The sequence below is a fragment of the Thalassophryne amazonica genome, chromosome 13 (genome assembly GCF_902500255.1).
Source record: "Thalassophryne amazonica chromosome 13, fThaAma1.1, whole genome shotgun sequence".
Lineage (NCBI taxonomy): Eukaryota > Metazoa > Chordata > Actinopteri > Batrachoidiformes > Batrachoididae > Thalassophryne > Thalassophryne amazonica.
This window is the reverse complement of record NC_047115.1, coordinates 41,835,039-41,855,506: the sequence shown is the minus strand read 5'-3', so window position 1 is coordinate 41,855,506 and position 20,468 is coordinate 41,835,039. Positions and strand designations below refer to the sequence as shown.

The following is a 20,468-nucleotide window of genomic DNA, read 5'->3' as shown; positions in this document are numbered from 1 at the left end:
CAGAAGAGAGAAAATTTAGTTTCTACTGAAATCCAAGAATTATAATGCAGGTTTATGTTTTTAACAATTTGCAAAATTACAGCTCATTTTAATGAAAAGGACATATTTATCTGGGGGGAAATTCCATAGTGAATATTATCTTTTCCTTTATCGCCATCATGCACACTAACTACAGAAGGAAGCGCGTGTGCACATGCATGAGGTTTTGAGATTGCCTGTAACACATCTTACTTTGACATCCATAAGGTTTCTTGTAAATCACTTCCAAATCTACCAAATGTTGGTCATAGTATCTAATCCCTTAAATTTCTCCCCCCCTGCTTCTGATCTTTGGGCAAGGTCCTTAATCCCCTAGTTGCTCCCATTGTGTAGTGAGCACCTTGTATGGCAGCACCCTGACATCGGTGTTTGTGTGAATGGGTGAATGTGAGGCATCATTGTAAAGCGCTTTGAGCTTCTGATGCAGATGGAAAAGCGGTATATAAATGCAGTGCATTTACAGTGCACACATTGGCTGTACTCCAAGGTGCCTTCAAAATAGGACAGCTTAGTCACGACTCGCGCCACGATTACATAAGCAATCGACACATGCAGCCTGTGATTTCAACTTACCTTTATGATAACTACTTAATTACTGTGTATGCTTATGAATCAATTTTGGAAATGTTTCATATTTAATGATATGTTATTCAAGCACACTGAGCATCACATAGCACATAAAACAGCAGTATGCTGTGATGGGAAAAAAATCCCAAGTAATCTGTCATGTGTCAGAAAATTACAATCATTATATTCTGTGCCTTTATTTTTAATATTCATGTGTAAATTCAAAACATGGCGTGCACAATGGTAATTAAATATCCCATGTTTTAATTGATATTTACTTTTTTGGGGGCAGTTAGTCTTCCTACTACTCAAAACATTCCAGAAATCTTAAAGGAAAAAAATGTAACTATTTGGCTGTCTAGGTTAGCAAACAAATATAAAACAAACATGACAAAGAAGGTAACCTGTGTAAACAAAACCGCTTCAGATCACGTGGTTTGCAAAGAGTAACATCATCATCACACACACACACACACACACACACACACACACACACACACACACACACACACACACACACACACACACACACACATACACACACACACACACGGTTGTGTGCTGCAAGATTCTAATTTTAACCTAAAGTGCAACAATTTATTACATTTGGGAGAAAAAGGAAAAAATACAAAAGGGAGCAATATAAAAGCAAACGATTGCTTCATATAAAAATGCAGAGAAAATTTCACTGCAGTTGGAAAATGATTTCAAACCCAAATCCAACTCCTGCTCCTCTTTGGCGCCCTCCGTGTTTCCTTCCCTTCCTGTGCCTCAGTAATTAATTAACAGTGACTGGAGGGTTCAGATTGACAATCACTTGGAGGACAAAGTCCTTCTGCATCTTGGTGTCTTGTAGACGAGTCTTATCGGTGAGGAGTTTTCCTGAAAAGAACCACCTCTGCCGGGAAACGTCAATATCTTCCCGTTCCTCCAACTGCTTCTTCAGCTCAGAGATGGAGTCTGCCATGCTGGCTGTCAGATGCATGTCTTTTCCTAAAATATTCAGTGAGACACACAGTGAGCTGCAGAGACTGGAAAGCACTGAATTACAAATCATCCCACAGCGGAAGCTTCACATGAGATTGTGTTTCATGCTTGAAGTAAACTCCGTAAGATGCAGCTCTTTCACATATGGACGCTCTGTGAAGTGTGCAACACACCCACACGGGAAATTAACAAAGGACATGATGTCAAAACGCCTTCCTACAGAATGTCACGTAACCGCTGAAGGCCCCACATACCGCATTTAAGCACAGTGGCAAGTGCAGTGATGTAACAATGGCCATCTTTCATGAATTTTCTCAAATTTCTTGGAGCCTGATTTTCTGTAGGACAGTTTTCTGTAAAAATAACAGTTTTCCATTGAGCCCTATGATTTCTATAGATTAATGTTCAATAGAAAGTTTTCTACAGAACCTATATCCTAAAACTATTTAGAATTTGTTGAATAGAAATTCTATGGGACTTTTTTTTCATGGGACTGAAGCATGTAAATAGCATTTTCTGATTATGTTAACCTGAACGGAGTAATCAATAACCAGTGTTGCCACAGTTACTTTGATAAAGTAATCCAATTACTGATTACTGATTACTCCTTGAAAAAGTAACTTAGTTACTTTACTGATTACTCAATTGTAAAAGTAACTAAGTTAGATTACTAGTTACTTTTTTTGTTACTTTCCCCAGCTGCCGACAACAACCCTCTGCCACCTCAACATGACAATGATACTTGTTTTGCCAAAACTCACTTTATAGTCACTCTTTCTTGACTTCAATGAAAATAAATACTTGTTTTATAAAAAGTAAAATAATCTTTCTTGACCTCATATTTAACTGTTGACAGCACTGTAACAGTAAAACTTGCAATTTCTAACCTACATTGTTTATAAATGTAACTATTAAATTCTAACATTTTTCTAACATTTAAATTCTCTATAAACATTTTACTTGTCAAAATTATTATTTTAAGTAGTATTAGTAGTTGTAGTAAAAAAACGTCTTCAAAACTGGGCCTTTAATCTAGGGGTGTTGTTGGGGGGCACATCCTTGCCCCACGCCCCCATTCCATCTGGATTCGCCCCTGCTTTGGCGTTTGAGCACAAAGAATGGATAACATTTATTTATGCAGAAAACATGACCAGATTTACAGGTAAGAAAGTTTTATTGCGTTTTCACATCATGTGGTCCTCAGAAAGAGAGTTTAGGTGCATTTGAGTGGAAAATAGTGTTAGTTGTTGACACGTCGCGGAGGATCAGCTGTTTTTAACGAGACGATACGGAGCAGATCTCAGAATTCTAAATAAAGGAGAAAAAATAAAGCATAAAAATGTCTTTGTAAAGCTCAGTGCAGGTGTGCTGTTTTCACTGCGCTTTAAGAGGTGAGGACGAGTCGTAGCTGATGAAAAGCTCACAGCTCGCTTAAAGTGTTTAGTTCAGTCGAACCCCGACCTCCTGCCCACGGACTAAGTTTAATGCTGCTGTCGACCCACAATGCAAAAATAATAGTAACGCACAGTGACTTGGAGAAGTAACTTTAATCTGATTACTGATTTGGAAAGATTAACGCGTTAGATTACTCGTTACAAAAAAAAGTGGTTAGATTAGAGTAACGCGTTACCGGCATCACTGTCAATAACCGAATTAAGACACAGAGTGTTCCTGAAGTGCATTGTAGACATGTAAACACCTTAATCACACTATGACTGTTGTGTGGGCCGCCAGAAGAGGAGGTACTGCTGGCCCACCACCAGAGGGCGCCCTGCCTGAAGTGCGGGCTTCAGGCACGAGAGGGCGCTGCCGCCTCAGGAACAAGCCGTGGTGACAGCTGTCACCCATCATCCGTGACAGCTGTCACTAATCATCCAATCCACATCTGGAATAAAAGCAGGAAGACACCTCCACCACACTGCCGAGATATCATCTTCTACCAGAGGTAATATCCTCAGCCTTTTTGTGGTATTTTGTAAACAGTTTATTGTGAGTGTTTGCAGGAGTACCGGTCCTTTTTGTGGAGGCTGTGCAAGACGGCACTCTTTTTCCTCTGAGGGATCGCTGCAATGTATTGAGTGAGAGGTGGAGGTGGAATTCCCACCAGGACTGTTACTGGGTGTTCACACACCCACCCTTAACTGTCTTTGCTTTCTGCCAACAGTACCAGATCCGACACGCCGTGACGGTGGCCACCTGGGGACTTCGGGACTTGGCGGCTCCAGTATTCCTCGGGTTCGGTAGCAGTGGAAATCGTGTGGTTCCGGTTTGTTTCCAGACGGGCGTCTCCTATCGTCGAGCCTGCCCACACGACACCTTATTGATTGACTTTTGCACATTCTGTAATCTGCTGTGTTTGGTTGTGTCATTCACAACAGTAAAGTGTTATAATTTGACTCCTTCCATTGTCCGTTCATTTACGCCCCCTGTTGTGGGTCCGTGTCACTACACTTTCCCAACAATGACGCTCTAGACAAACTATAGGGGGACGTAATATGGCTACCATTAATCAGACTATGTTCTGTAACATGTAAAGGGGAATATGAATGGACTATTCTATTCTTCAAACAGCTCATATAAACGCCATCAGCTAAATTTGGTCTTATTTAGAATAATGTCAAGTTCTGAGAGTGACAGGAAGAAACTCAACAGACTAGTCAGAATGGTTGGCTCTGTCCTGGAATGTACTCTGGACTCCATAGAGGTGGTAGGTGAGAGGAGGATGTTAGCTAAAATGACAAATTAAGGACAACCCCTCTCACCCCTTACATGAGACTGAGGGAGCCTTAAGCAGCTCCTTCAGAAATAGATTGCTGAACCCTCGGTGCAAAACAGAATGCCTCCGTGGGTCATTTATTTCAATTACAGTCAGACTGTGTAATACCTCAAAATGTTTTTAGCACCATAACCATGTGCTGATTTTGTACTATTAACTACGACTTCTGCTACCTTTTGTGCTTTATTACATGCACAGCTATGCAATTTATCCTTTGCAATAATTTTACCATATGTATACATAATTACACATATATATACTCATTTCTATTCTATTTTTCACATAATATGTTCATATCAGTATTTATGCACCCACCAGCAAACACTGTAATATACTTGAGTCACCTTTCTTTAATCTCAATATTTTTTCTTTTCTTTACTATTGTACAACTTTTGCTGCTGCAACAAATGATTTTCCCCACTGTGGGATCAATAAAGTTGATCTTATCTTATAATGTGATTATTGCTGTCTGTGTAAACATAGTTAGATGGTGGTGCAGATCAGAATCCCACAGAGAGACTACTTTAGTGAGTCAGTGGTTGTATTCATACCAGATCAGTCAATAAAGTAGATTTCCCACAGCTTTCCCCAACCCAGATTTACCTGTTTCCTACCACCCCACCAAGATGTTTCATCATGCAGCTAAAGCAAGATCCCGGGTTCAAAAGCTCCAACATTGCCTGAATGCATATCGATACAAGATCCCAGCCACTCATACAGTAGTATGACTGGCTTCACACCACCAACGGCATGGGTGCAAACAGTATACAGTAGTGTTCAGAATAATAGTAGTGCTAAGTGACTAAAAAGATTAATCCAGGTTTTGAGTATATTTCTTATTGTTACATGGGAAACAAGGTACCAGTAGATTCAGTAGATTCTCACAAATCCAACAAGACCAAGCATTCATGATATGCACACTCCTAAGGCTATGAAATTGGGCTATTAGTAAAAAAAAAAAAAAGTAGAAAAGGGGGTGTTCACAATAATAGTAGTATCTGCTGTTGACACTACAAACTCAAAACTATTATGTTCAAACTGCTTTTTTAGCAATCCTGTGAATCACTAAACTAGTATTTAGTTGTATAACCACAGTTTTTCCTGATTTCTTCACATCTGCGAGGCATTAATTTTGTTGGTTTGGAACCAAGATTCTGCTCATTTACTAGTGTGCTTGGGGTCATTGTCTTGTTGAAACACCCATTTCAAGGGCATGTCCTCTTCAGCATAAGGCAACATGACCTCTTCAAGTATTTTGACATATCCAAACTGATCCATGATACCTGGTATGCGATTATATAGGCCCAACACCATAGTAGGAGAAACATGCCCATATCATGATGCTTGAACCATCATGCTTCACTGTCTTCACTGTGAACTGTGGTTTGAATTCAGAGTTTGGGGGTCGTCTCACAAACTGTCTGTGGCCCTTGGACCCAAAAAGAACAATTTTACTCTCATCAGTCCACAAAATATTCCTCCATTTCTCTTTAGGCCAGTTGATGTCTTCTTTGGCAAACTGTAACCTCTTCTGCACGTCTTTTATTTAACAGAGGGACTTTGCGGGGGATTCTTGCAAATAAATTAGCTTCACACAGGTGTCTGTCACAGCACTTACAGGTAACTCCAGACTGTCTTTGATCATCCTGGAGCTGATCAATGGGTGAGCCTTTGCCATTCTGGTTATTCTTCTCTCCATTTTGATGGTTGTTTTCCATTTTCTTCCACCCGTCTCTATTTTTTTTTTTTTTTTTTTTTTTTTTTTTTTGTCCATTTTAAAGCATTGGAGATCATTGTAGATGAACAGTCTATAATTTTTGGCACCTGCATATAAGTTTTCCCCTCTCCAATCAACTTTTTAATCAAACTACGCTGTTCTTCTGAACAATGTCTTGGACGTCCCATTTTCCTCAGGCTTTCAAAGACAAAAGCATGTTCAACAGGTGCTGGCTTCATCCTTAAATAGGGGACACCTGATTCACACCTGTTTGTTCCACAAAATTGACGAACTCACTGACTGAATGCCACACTACTATTATTGTGAACACCCCCTTTTCTACTTTTTTTACTAATAGCCCAATTTCATAGCCTTAAGAGTGTGCATATATTTGTGAGAATCTACTGAATCTACTGGTACCTTGTTTCCCATGTAACAATAAGAAATATACTCAAAACCTGGATTAATCTTTTTAGTCACATGGCACTACTATTATTCTGAACACTACTGTATACAAGATATAACCAACTAATCCTTCAGTTCCAGGAAAGTCCTGATGCATCACATCAGTGTCCATGTTGTCATTTTAACTGTCAACATTAATATCTAATACAACTGATGAACTATATTAGGTAGCTAAATGTGCAGCATATTATGGTCTTTTAAAGTAGCAACCACAGAAAGACACCGCTTCTTAAATTGGGTGTTTTTGGTCATGTCACTATATGAAGATATCTGGGGGATTATATTGCCACAGTCTGCTGAAAAGGTGGGTAATATGATTCATTTAATACAATATATACATATAATGTGAAGAAAACTACATTTCTCAGAGGACACAAGGTGTTCCTGTTTGGGTTTTTTTTTACCTGTTGACAGTCGCACCCGCAACTGGAACTCCTGTCTGGAAGGAGGAGGCTGAGTTTGTTTGTGTGTCTGTTCAGCGATTTGGCTCTCGCTGCTCGTTTCACTGATGAGGTTGATGGGCGGAGCTAACGCGTAGGGTGGGAGCTGGTAGCGATTGCCCAGTTCATCATAACTCTCTGTGAGAGAGCCTGCGGAGACATGAATCATCAACACCGACTTTCCAACATCCTGTGTCCTTGAACTAAAAAGGTAGTTCAAAGCAAAAACACTCCTGGATGTGTGCACGTGCTGACTGACTGTTTCCACTCATCTTTTTAGTGGATTTCTGTCCACCAATCCCTCCACCAAGGTCACGCAGTACTGCACTGGTTATGTAACTATTACAGCTGTAATCTGTGAACAACTGAGGCACAGGATTGTGCAAACCGTCCTTTGATATTTTTTTGGGATTATAGTAGCATTTCTATAAAAGGACTGGAACACTTACAGTTTACACAAGTACATCTGCATATTTGAGAGGATGTCACCGGTGCATGCACATGCCTGTGGGAGGTTTCGTACCATGTGGCAGAGTGATGCAGGCACCATCCACTATCGCCTGTGCTAGCTCCAGGTCATTGCACTCTGCAGCCAGAGCTGCAGCTCTGAGGGCATCCCAGATCTCCTTCCGTCCATCAAAAGCTGGAGCCGTGTCCCAAAACTCATCCCTCTTACTCCTGAGTTGGCCCTCTGTCATCGGGTACTCGCTCTTCCATTTTGGACGTTCCTTCTTGAGGGGCTCATTGCGTCCTAAGGACAAGAACGAAGGCAGTAAAATTGATAGTGAGTGATAAATGAATTAAATTAATAGTGAGAGTCCACAAGATTTCCATCAGTAACTCTGTAAAAAAATAACAATCTATGGCATATTCAAGTTTGAAATCATGGATTTTAATAGACACAAGTGAGGGCCAGTGATCTTCCTATTTTGGGCCATGTTGGCATCTTTTAACATAATTTGGAGTCATTCTTTTACACGTTAATTTAAATAAGGGTGTTGGCACAGTGGCACATGTCTGGGCTTGTTCATGTAAACGAAGCCTTATCATGTGAGCTATGAAGCCTTGTTCCTAATCGCAGGGCCCTGATGGCCACTTGGGCCACTGTTATTTGTTTCTTAAAGGGATCATGACAGGAAAAATTATTTTGTCGACTTTTTACAGTTAAATATGGCTGAATTTTCAAGATTAAAAAAATTCTAAAAAATAAATGAAGAAACTCGCTCACTATAAGAAAAAATTAAGCCTGAAACAGCTCGTTTTAACATTCCATGACATATGTCACAGAGGACTGTATCTGGAATCCGGCTTGGAACACTTACCTGTGAGTTTAGGCTCTATAGCATTTACAAGCTAATCGTTACTGTTTATTCTCACATCAGTTATGTTATCGGACATACAGTCATGATTCAGCAGGAAGAGAATCAAAGTGATTATTTATATTGCTGAGGATTACTGCATTGAGCAGTTATATAAAAAAAGAAAGAAAAATTATTTCCTATTCACATACACGCACACACACAAAGTACAAACAAGTGGATTAAGCCAGTAATGAGGTTTCACATAACCAGATTTAGCTCTCACTATCTCACACTGGCGGGAGAGATGTGGATACGTTAATCAATGAAACCAAAACAAGTTAAATAAAACCGACGGTTATTATGATCATAAAATTCTGTACAAACGTTGCTTTTGTTTCTGTTGAAGCATACACTGATATATAATGCACAATGTTTCAGTTTGTATAGATACAAATGATTTTACATTTAAACGGCACATTATGAGAAATCAGAAAATTGCATGACAGATGTACCGATTTTACTTTCTGGCTGTCAGGTTGATTTGAACAAAAGTGTCTTTGTTTCTGCATATACTTAACACATTTTACAATTTCTAGTCCATCACTGCACAGGATTAATATTTTTGACCATTCCCAAGCAATAACTACAATATTTCAGACATCCTCATTAAGATGTAGCTGTTAAAACATATTCTCTTCTCACCTATTCATTAGTATTGATAAATAAATACATAGTATATTGTTTCACTCCTCTTGGATTTATTGTTTCATTGTTAACAACAATTTGATCTTTTTAAATCTTAACAACTTCATTTCAAGATAAAGGCAGCAGCAGTATGATCACCGCCAGTTGCACAGGTCCAATGTAAGATTTATGCATATACCTGAAACAATTATCAAGCCTGAATATTCTAAAATTCACCACGTGGAATCTGAGTTTAGCCATTTTGCATGAAGTCAGTGACTCATTTTCAACATTAGTAACACTTCTGGTTACTAAGGCTTGAACACCTCCAGGAAAATGTTCAGGTCTCCTCTGTGTTAACAATATGCTTTGAACTGCCCTTAAAGGACAATTTAATTTTTTCTACTACCTAAACATACAAGTATTACAATATTGTTCACAATTAGACCTGAGTGTTTAACTTACCTATAACAATTGTGTTGTATGAGAAAATCCCAGTTTGGAAAACTGCTATAAAAACAGTGAAATATGGGTACCAATGGAGCATCCAGCAATGAGGCTCAAAAGTAAGTCAAAATCTTGCCTTTCCAAATTTTAAAATTGTATAGTTATGAACGCATTAGTCCATCCATCCATTTTCTTCCGCTTTATCCAGAGTCGGGTCGCGGGGGCAGCAGCTCAAGCAAAGCTGCCCAGACCTCCCAATCCACACACACCTCCTCCAGCTCCTCTGGGGGAACCCCAAGGCGTTCCCAAGCCAGCCGAGAGATGTAGTCCCTCCAGCGTGTCCTGGGTCTTCCCTGGGGCCTCCTCCCAATGGGACGTGCCCGGAACACCTCTCCAGCGAGGCGTCCAGGGGGCATCCGGAAAAGATGCCTGTGCCACCTCAACTGACTCCTTTCGACGTGGAGGAGCAGCGGCTCGACTCCGAGCTCCTCCCAAGTGACCGAGCTCCTCACCCTATCTCTAAGGGAGCGACCAGCCACCCTGCGGAGGAAACTCATCTCGGCCGCTTGTACTCGCAATCTCGTTCTTTCGGTCATGAGCCAAATCTCATGACCATAGGTGAGGATCAGAACGTAGATCGATCGGTAAATCGAGAGCTTTGCCCCCCTACTCAGCTCTCTCTTCACCACGACGGTCCGATACAGCGACCGCATCACTGCAGATGCTGCACCGATCCGTCTATCGATCTCACGCTCCATCCGTCCCTCACTCGTGAATAAGACCCCGAGATACTTAAACTCCTCCACTTGAGGCGGGAACACTCCACCGACCTGAAGAGGGCAAAGCACCTTTTTCTGGTCGAGAACCATGGCCTCGGATTTGGAGGTGCTGATTTTCATCCCGGATGCTTCACACTCGGCTGCAAACCGCCCCAGTGCACGCTGAAGGTCCTGATTTGATGAAGCTAACAGAACCACATCGTCCGCAAACAGCAGAGACGAGATTCTGTGGTTCCCAAACCAGACCCCCTCTACACCCTGGCTGCGCCTAGAAATTCTGTCCATAAAAATAATGAACAGAACCGGTGACAAAGGGCAGCCCTGGCGGAGGCCAACGTGCACTGGAAACACGTTTGACTTACTACTGGCAATGCGAACCAAGCTCCTGTTGTGGTCGTACAGGGACCAGATAGCCGTTAGCAAAGGACCCCGGACCCCAAACTCCCGGAGCACTCCCCACAGGGTGCCCCGAGGGACACGGTCGAACGCCTTCTCCAGATCCACAAAATACATGTGGACTGGTTGGGTGAACTCCCACGAACCCTCGAGCACCCGATGGTCCGTGTAGAGCTGGTCCAGTGTGCCGCGATCAGGATGAAAACCACACTGCTCCTCCTGAATCCGAGGTTCGACCACTGGTCGAATTCTCCTCTCCAGTACTCTAGAATAGACCTTACCGGGGAGGCTGAGGAGTGTGATCCCCCTATAGTTGGAACACACCCTCCGGTCCCCCTTCTTAAACAGAGGGACCACCACCCCGGTCTGCCAATCCAGAGGAACTGTCCCCGATCGCCACCCGATGTTGCAGAGGCATGTCAGCCAAGACAGTCCCACAACATCCACAGACTTAAGGTACTCAGGACAGATTTCATCCACCCCAGGAGCCTTGCAACCGAGGAGCTTTCTAACCATCTCGGTGACTTCGGCCCGGGTAATGGATGAGTCCGCCTCTGAGTCCCCAGTCTCTGCTTCCTGACCCTGAACCATTCCTTAGTTATGCTGCTATAGACTTAGACTGCTGGGGGGGGGGGGTTCCCATGATGCACTGAGTGTTTCTTTCTCTTTTTGCTCTGTATGCACCACTCTGCATTTAATCATTAGTGATTGATCTCTGCTCTCTTCCACAGCATGTCTTTTTCCTGATTCTCTCCCCTCAGCCCCAACCAGTCCCAGCAGAACACTGCCCCTCCCTGAGTCTGGTTCTGCTGGAGGTTTCTTCCTGTTAAAAGGGAGTTTTTCCTTCTGCTTGCTCACAGGAGGTCGTTTTGACCGTTGGGGTTTTTCTGTAATTATTGTATGGCTTTTGCCTTACAATATAAAACGCCTTGGGGCAACTGTTTGTTGTGATTTGGCACTATATAAATAAAATTGATTTGATTCCTCTTCGGAAGACGTGACGATGGGATTGAGGAGATCCTCGAAGTACTCCTTCCACCGCCCGACAACATCCCCAGTCAGGGTCAACAGCTCCACACCCGCACTGTTTACAGTGCGGGTGGAGAGCTGCTTCCGCCTCCTGAGGCGTCGGATGGTTTGCCAGAATCTCTTCGAGGCCGATCGAAGGTCCTCCTCCATAGCCTCCCCGAATTCCTCCCAGACCCGAGTTTTTGCCTCTGCGACTGCACAGGCTGTGGCATGCTTGGCCTGCCGGTACCTGTCACCTGCCTCTGGGGTCCCACCTACCAACAACGATAAGTAGGACTCCTTCTTCAGCTTGACGGCATCCCTTACTTCCGGTGTCCACCACCGGGTTCGAGGATTGCCGCCGCGACAGGCACCAGAGACCTTGCGACCACAGCTACTAGCGGCCGCATTGACAATGGAGGTGGAGAACATGGTCCACTCGGACTCCATGTCTCCAACCTCCCCCGGGATCTGGGATAAGCTCTCCCAGAGGTGGGAGTTGAAGACCTCGCTGACAGATGGTTCCACCAGTCGTTCCCAGCAGACCCTCACAATATGTTTGGGCCTGCCAGGTCTGACCGGCTTCCTCCCCTCCCAGCGGATCCAACTCACCACCAGGTGGTGATCTGTCGACAGCTCTGCCTCTCTTTTCACTCGAGTGTCCGAGACACGTGGCCGAAGGTCAGATGATACGACTACAAAGTCGATCATCGACCTCCGGCTCAGGGTGTCCTGGTGCCACATGCACTTATGGACACCCTTGTGCTCGAACATGGTGTTCGTGATGGACAAACTGTGACTAGCACAGAAGTCCAACAACTGAACACCACTCAGGTTCAGATCGGGGAGGCCGTGCTTCCCGATCATCCCCCTCCAAGTCTCACTGTCGCTGCCCACGTGGGCGTTGAAATCCCCCAGGAGAACAATGGAGTCCCCAGTCAGAGCGCTATCTAGTACCCCTCCCAGGGACTCCAGGAAGGTCGGGTACTCTGCACTGCCGCTCGGCCCGTAGGCCAAGACAACGGTAAGAGACCTGTCCCTGACCCGAAGGTGTAGGGACGCAATCCTCTCGTTCACCGGAGTGAACTCCAACACATGGCGACTGAGCTGGGGAGCAATAAGCAATGCAACCCCAGCTCTCCGCCTCTCCCCGTGGGCAACGCCAGAAAAATGAAGCGTCCAGCCCCTCTCCAGGAGTTGGGCACCAGAGCCCAAGCTGTGCGTGGAGGTGAGCCCAACTATCTCTAGTCAGTATCTCTCAACCTCCCGCACAAGCTCAGGCTCCTTCCCGCCTTGCGAAGTGACATGTCCCAACAGCCAGGGGCCGTGAGCATGGACCGGGCTGCCAGGCCACCCGCCCTCGACCGCCACCCAATCCTCTCTGCACCCGACCCCCATGGCCCCCTCTGCAGGTGGTGAACCCACAGGAGGGCGGGCCCACGTCGCTCTTTCGGGCTGAGCTGGCCGGGCCCCATGGGCTAAGGCCCGACCACCAGGGGCTAATGCGCGAGCCCCAACCCCAGGCCTGGCTCCAGGGTGGGACCCCGGCTCCGCCATACCGGGCGACGTCTCGGTCCTTGATTTTTTACTGGTCATGGAGGTTCTGAACTGCCCTTAGTCTGACCCGTCACCTAGGACCTGTTTGCCTTGGGAGACCCTACAGGGAGCACAAAGCCCCTGACAGCATAGCTCCTAGGATCATCCGGGTACGCAAACTCCCCCACCACGATAAGGTGGCAGCTAGAGGGGGAGAACGCATTAGTGTATTTTGTAATTACTTACATATATTTCAATATTAAATATATATATATTTCAATAAATTAGAAAAAAATAAAATGAGCTGGCTGTATTTCAGTTGATATGTTGTAACCTTAACGTGTTGGCAATTTAAGATAATCATCCATCCATCCATCCGTCCATTTTCTTCCGCTTTATCCGGAGTCGGGTCGCGGGGGCAGCAGCTCAAGCAAAGCCGCCCAGACCTCCCGATCCACACACACCTCCTCCAGCTCCTCCGGGGGAACCCCAAGGCGTTCCCAAGCCAGCCGAGAGATATAGTCCCTCCAGCGTGTCCTGGGTCTTCCCCGGGGCCTCCTCCCAATGGGATGTGCCCGGAACACCTCTCCAGCGAGGCGTCCAGGGGGCATCCGGAAAAGATGCCCGAGCCACCTCAACTGACTCCTTTCAACGTAGAGGAGCAGCGGCTCGACTCCGAGCTCCTCCCGAGTGACCCGAGTAAGATAATCATCTAATTATATAATACTTTTTAATGAAAAAAATACATCATAAAACATCAAAACAACAATAAAACAAAATGTTACATTCATAAGAACAGGTACAATTTAATTGTTAAGTGCACATCAAATGTACAGACAAGCAGATACAGTTAATATCAGATAAAATGGTGAAAATAATGATAGACATTAGAATGTAAACAAGATTTAAATTTAGCCTACAGCCTCATCCAGTAAATTATTTATTTTCCATTATAAGGGTACAGTGGATTCTTTTACACCCAGAACAACTGCCCCGTTGACTCTGAACTTTGCAAGATAATTTTTTTTTTTAAAGGATAGCTTGAAAAGAATGCAATAACAGTAAAATATAAAACAACAGTCATGCTAAAATATCAATATTTTAACATGACTAGGGTTGTAAAAGTGTGACATCTTTTAATAATTTTCTAGTAACAGCAATATTAAACAATATTAAACAAGTACAGTATAAATGTGTCCCTAAATATGTGAGTTGAACCCATCGTTACATTTTATATATTTATTACTTTTATATATATATATATATATATATATATATATATATATATATATATATATATATATATATATATATATATATATATATATATATATATCCATTATATTGTTTCCAGAATTACATTATTTCTGATCAACATTCTTGCACTTTCAGCCACTTTGTGCTTCTAGCTGCCTTTAATTTATTTAACTTGGTGCTTCTATAGCTGTTAAAGGCTACAAACAGTACTTAATGTAACAACTATGTCTGTAACAATTATATTCATTGGTGATTAATTGGCTGATCATTTTTAATTGTACTCATCTAGTCTACAAACGGTCAAAAAGTAATTTTAAAAATATAACGTAAAAATGTTAACTCAAATCTCAAAAATGCTTAGGTACGGTAACAGAAAATCTCAAAAATATAAAATTTTCATGAATTAAAAAAAACTCATATTTGAGAAGCAGCAACATTTTTCCTTTATAAATTAATGAATTATCTTCATTGGTGGAAAATATGTTTCTGTTAATTGACTAATCAATGAATGATCTTGAATTCAACACAACATTCCTGAAAAACAAACACATTTTGTCCACCTCATTAAAAAAAAGAAAAAGAAAAAAGAAATAAACTACTTACTTTTCAGCAAAATTTTAAATGGCATATCTGGAGCATGATAGTAGAGATATTCTCTTGAAGTAAGTATTCCCATAACCGCTGTGGTTTTTCGTTAGCGAGTCTACACTGGAAAAGTAGAACCACAAAGTTGGCCACCGTAAAACTATACAGCTGAGCGGCTCAGTGATATAAACACCTGTGGAGACCTCCACGATGTGCGCCCTAAAACCTCAGTGAACTACTGTGACACTTCCACGCTGGCATAAAAGTGTGCATACTCCTTCCATTTATATTCCGTCTAATAACACCTTGGAAATCCTAAAATATCAATGATCAAGTTTGCGGAAACAAGCACAATATTCTGTGAGAGGGAGACGAGTATTCAAGAGGCCTAATCCTATCAGCTCTATTTAGAGACAGGCTCCAGAAACACCCAAAGACTCAATGCTAAAGCTATTACCGGCTTGTCGGACCACATTTAAAGGGGAAGCTCCATCTCTGAACCATCCCGGCAAAAATTCAGCCTTGAGGAGTGGAAGATTTAATAATGGATGAAACCATATTTGTCTTTATTAGGATGCGTTCCTGCTGAGTCAGGCGGAACACAGTGGGGGGGGGGGGGGGGGGGGGGGTCTTCTGTGCCTACAAATCACAGAAAGTAGAACATGTTTAAGTGTGGACATGCATCATCTGACAGTTCTGCCTGTGTGTTCTGTGCAAGTTAACACAAGGCAGACTGTGCAGAAACTAGGCCAAACGCCAATATAAAAACCCCTGTGGGCCCCTCCCCACTTCTACTCAATGCATTATGCACGAGAGGCCATATACGTGCACAGCTGCTCCTGTGCAATGATTGGGAATGGAGCGCAACTCCCTTCATGAAAATGACGGTGCACCGTCACAGCGTATCCTCGGCACAGATTAGACACATAATTAGGCCGATGAAATATTTACCACCTGAGACAGTAATTGTTCAGTCTGACAGTGACGTGCACGCGGAGGCACAAGAGTTTCACACCAAGCTCAGTTTGGTCACAAATGTCTAAATTTTGAAGGCATATTTGAAATATTTGAGGCGTTAAAGTGCCATGTGCTATGGCTTAGGTTGCACTGTGTCTGACATGTTTAGTTGCATGATGTAGTTTTAAGATGTCAGAAACTGTCAATAAAAGCCAGCCAATTCTGCAGACAGAAATAAATTCTGCAGTGAGTGCAAATGTTTCCACTCCAAAAAGTGTTAAATCAACTCTATTTTAGTGTAAAATGAAGTTGATTAACTCTAACAGCTCTCATTTATACAATGACATTGTTGATTTAACATTATTTGGACTGGAATGACATATTGGCGACCTCAGATCACATCTCTGCTTTTTGCAGATGATGTGGTACTATTGGCTTCATCAGACGGTGACTTCCGATGTGGATTGGGCAGGTTTGAGGCTGAGTGTGAAGGGACTGAGACCATGCTCTTCTGTTGGAAAAGGGTAGATTGTACCCTCTGGGTCAGGAGAGAGTTACTGTCCCAAGTGGAGGAATTCAAGTATCTCAGGGTCTTGTTCATGAGAAGGGTAAGATGGACAGACCAACTACAGCTGCGTCTGAGGTCCTGCAAACATGGTCCCAGACTGTTGTGATGAAGAAAGAGCTGAGTCAGAAGGCAAGATTTAGCAGTCAGTTTTTACTCCTGTCTTCACCTGTGGTCATGAACTTTGGTGAGTGACCAAAAGAAGAAAATCTGGGATACAAGTGACAGAAATGAGGTTCCTCCATTGGGTTTCTGGGCTTACACTCAGGGACAGGGTGAGAAGCTTCAATATCCAGGAGGGACTGTTATGTTTCGGACGCAGCCCGGAGAACCGACCAGCGTTTGAAGGACCCAGTATAAAATAAGCAGAGCACGGTACAAAGGATAACAGAGTTTAATGAACATAACAGTGATGTGAAAAATATACAAACAAATAAGTGCGCGGTCTGGCGAGGTGGTAAACGGTGCGCTCCCAGCAGCGCTAACGGTCCAGAGCCAGAACCAGTTCGGACCCAAGGACCCCGCCGACACCCCCCAGGTGGCCGCGACAAACCGAGTCTGTGAATGAAGAAATCATCTTGTGAGTCCACACTCAACACACAGAGAGAACACTCAAAGGTGTACAAACAGCAAACACTTCCTGGCTTAATTACTAATCAGCTTCCCACCCTGCAGGCATGGAACATCCTGTTCACAAACTCACTGCAGTGGAAGCTAATTAAAAGGACTAACATAACAGCTCAATATAACAAGGTGTGAGGGACACCACATTTGCTGACTGTATAAATGTTAGTCACAAAATCTAACATACCTCAGGAAGTGTGCTGACGAGCGTGAGACCTCACCCCCTCCTCTTTCACAGACCATGCATCAAACCTGGACGTTCTCTGCATCCACTGATGATGAGATGGCTCTTGAGACGACGATCTCACCCGTCTGGTCACAAGGTCGAGTCTCTGGCAAATACACACTGTGTACTCCAGTCTTAAATGCCACCATGTTCCAATCCATGTAGATGCACCACAGCTGTAAGTCCTGACGAGCCGCAGGTGATCAGCCTCAGGTGATCAGGGTGAGGTCCTGATAAACTCAGCTACACAGCCACTCAGTCCCAAATGCAAGCCACCTGGAAGGAAAAACAAAAGACAGAAACAAAAAGGCAGCCAGGCCCCCCCAGCCATACAACAGGGACTCTGAGTAGAGCCACTGCTACTTCACATCAAAAGGAGCCAGCTGACGTGGTTGGGGTATCTAGTAAACATGCCCCCCGTTCATTTCCCTTGGGAGGTCTTCCAGGCAGGTCCAACTGGGAGGAGACCCTGGGGAAGACCCAAGACATGCTAGAGAGATCACACCGGGATTCTCCAGGAAGAGTTAGGGGACTTAGCTCTGGATAGGGAAGTGTGGGTTGAGCTGCTCGGTCTGCTGCCACTGTGACCTGAACTCAGATAAGGAGCAGAAAATGAATGAGGTGCATCATCATCATCCTAGGTTATACCGTAAAATATGAAAGACGAAGTAAGTATGGCCCTTTTGCGTGACTGTATTGGCATGGCGCCCTCCATGAGGGAGCCCCTTTCCACGTGGATGCACTAATTAAAGATCTTATCTTTATCGGCCTACTACGGGGACATGGAGTTGGCTGGGGGCCACGTTCTGGAGTCTGGTGGACTTTCAGAACTGTCAGTTGAAGACAATGGGCACTCCTCATGACCAGGCGTTTTGCCAACTCTCCAGGAAATGGACTTTAGGCATTTTGACCACTGGAACTGACAAGTGCCTGGATGCTTGGTTCCATAATGTCTGTTTGGAATGGTGGACACTCCTCTGTTGTACTTCACTGATTTATGCCATTGACAGTATGGCTAAAGCAGATGGCCACCAGTTAGAGTCTGATCTGCTTGAGGTTTCTTCCTGCCACTGTTATCTATGTGTTTGCACTGGGAGGGGAGTTGGTCAGGTTAGACCTTACACTTGTGAAGCACAAGCATGAGTGGAGTGGATCATTCTAAGCTTATGGGAACATATATACATTTTTTTGTGTTGTTGGAGGTAATTATACACTAAAAAGTAACTCCCTTCGCCTGCTCCCTTGTTTGCACTTGGGGTCGCCACAGCAAATCCAAGGTGGATCTGCATGTTGAATTGGCACAGGTTTTACACCGGATGCCCTTCCTAATGCAACTCCACATTACATGGAGAAATGTGTCAGGGGTGGGATTTGAACCCGGAACCTTCTGCAGTGAAACCAAGCACATTAACCACTTGGCCACCACCCCCTGGAGGTAATTACACACTAACCAACATAATTACGAATACTAGATTCAGTCCCGTTAATAAATCCTGCACACTGTAGCTTTCAACAAAGGCAAAAATAATCCAGAACCCACATCTGGATTCTTCCTGTTGAAAATATTCATCATCCCATCAGCTTCAGTAGCAATGTAATAAAAAAAAAACTGCAACTTAAGAAGTGTTTATAATGATCATAAAACCTTCTGGGTGTGTTTCCAATAAAAACACTGACGAGCAGCAGGTCCTGTCCTTACCTCCACGTTTTTTGCTCCTGGCCGAGGTTCTGGTCCTGCCTGGTCCATCTGTCCTGCTCCTCCCCACACAGCCTCCCATCACTGCGCCTAAAGTGCAAACCATGAACAATCACTCAGCACGGGTGCCATGTTCTCACGCACGCAGAGAAGAATGCACGTGATGGAGGCTGACGACGGCAAAAAAAAAAAAAAAAAAAAAAAAAAATGTGTGCGAAAAGCCTCCTGCAGGTACGATGACAGCTCAGCACTCCTTGTTCCAGACAAGCTGTGGTGTTTACGTCACGTGTACTGCCAGCTGACAGGGACGCGCGCATGGGGCTCACGTCACCCCACGCACACATAAACGAAATCAACGACGCAACAGATAACGTGCGTTATAGTTTGTCTTTTTAAATGCATGTTTAAAACTGACGCGTAATAAAACAAAGTGTTCTGCCTACCGGAAATCCAGTCTGCTAAATGATGCATTCGCCTGCAGTTTGCCTGCCACATCCGAACAAAGTGAAGTTTAATAAGCAGATTTGCACAAAAATAAAATAAAACAGCAATTATCAGCTCCTCCAAAGTCCTCCGGTAAATATCTGTATGTCCTCGGACTCGCACGTGAATGAAGACACACAGCAGAGTCCGTCTGCAGGTTAAATCTTGGTTAAAGCCGCTGCTGCGCACGCATGCGCAGACCGTACCTGGCTCCACTGAGTCCACCACCCACAGATTTACCTCCACCTCGCGTCAAGCGCTGCAAAACCAGAATGGAAAGAGTTTCTTCAGAATAAAAGTACACACCTGATGAGTTAAACCAGGATCGACTCCAACATTTCCTCATGTTCTAGAATCTAGATGGTAAAGGGTCAGGGGTAGATGTGAGTATATCAGCTGAGGTTGATGTGTTCAGGGGCAGATCCAGGATTTTGTTAAAGGGTGGGGGTGGATTTGTGAATGTCTTCCCACCGGGGTCTGGGGAGATGCTTCCCATTAAAATTTAGAATTTTTAGGTGCTGTTTCTTGCATCTTGGTGCATATGTCACCCCAATATACACCACAAAGAAAAGATACTTTATAACCTGTTAGTTATTAATTTGAACTTGTATTCGCCCTATTGAGGTTTCAAATCCTGCAAAATCTTGCAAAACTTCGGAAAGGTTGTCACTCTGCGAGATGTCATTAACAGTGACTACGTTTACATGCAGCCAATAACCCTTTCATAACCCTTTCATAACTGGAATATTAGCAATAACCCAGTTGCGCACGACCATGTAAACACCCGCAAAAACCCGAATATGCTCATATTCCGGTTTTTAAAAACCCGAATAAGACCCCTGGGTTACTCCTTTTCTAAGCTGAATATCAGGTCATATAAATGCACATCGGGATATCCCCATAGAAAGGAACATTATTTTGTGTTCTGCGCAT

General features: G+C 43.7%; 1 protein-coding gene across 1 annotated transcript; it reads right to left on the bottom strand.

Annotated features, from left to right (window-relative positions):
- Window positions 1–1,184: 1,184 nt before the first annotated feature.
- On the bottom strand, window positions 1,185–19,656 carry ubtd1a (ubiquitin domain containing 1a). Its single transcript, XM_034184175.1, has 5 exons — window positions 19,496–19,656; window positions 19,056–19,142; window positions 7,515–7,742; window positions 6,956–7,141; window positions 1,185–1,599 (listed from the first exon to the last, which is right to left on the bottom strand). Exons 1-5 carry the CDS (start codon window positions 19,545–19,547, stop codon window positions 1,385–1,387), a joined length of 768 nt encoding a protein of 255 aa, XP_034040066.1. The 5' UTR covers window positions 19,548–19,656; the 3' UTR covers window positions 1,185–1,384.
- Window positions 19,657–20,468: the final 812 nt, after the last annotated feature.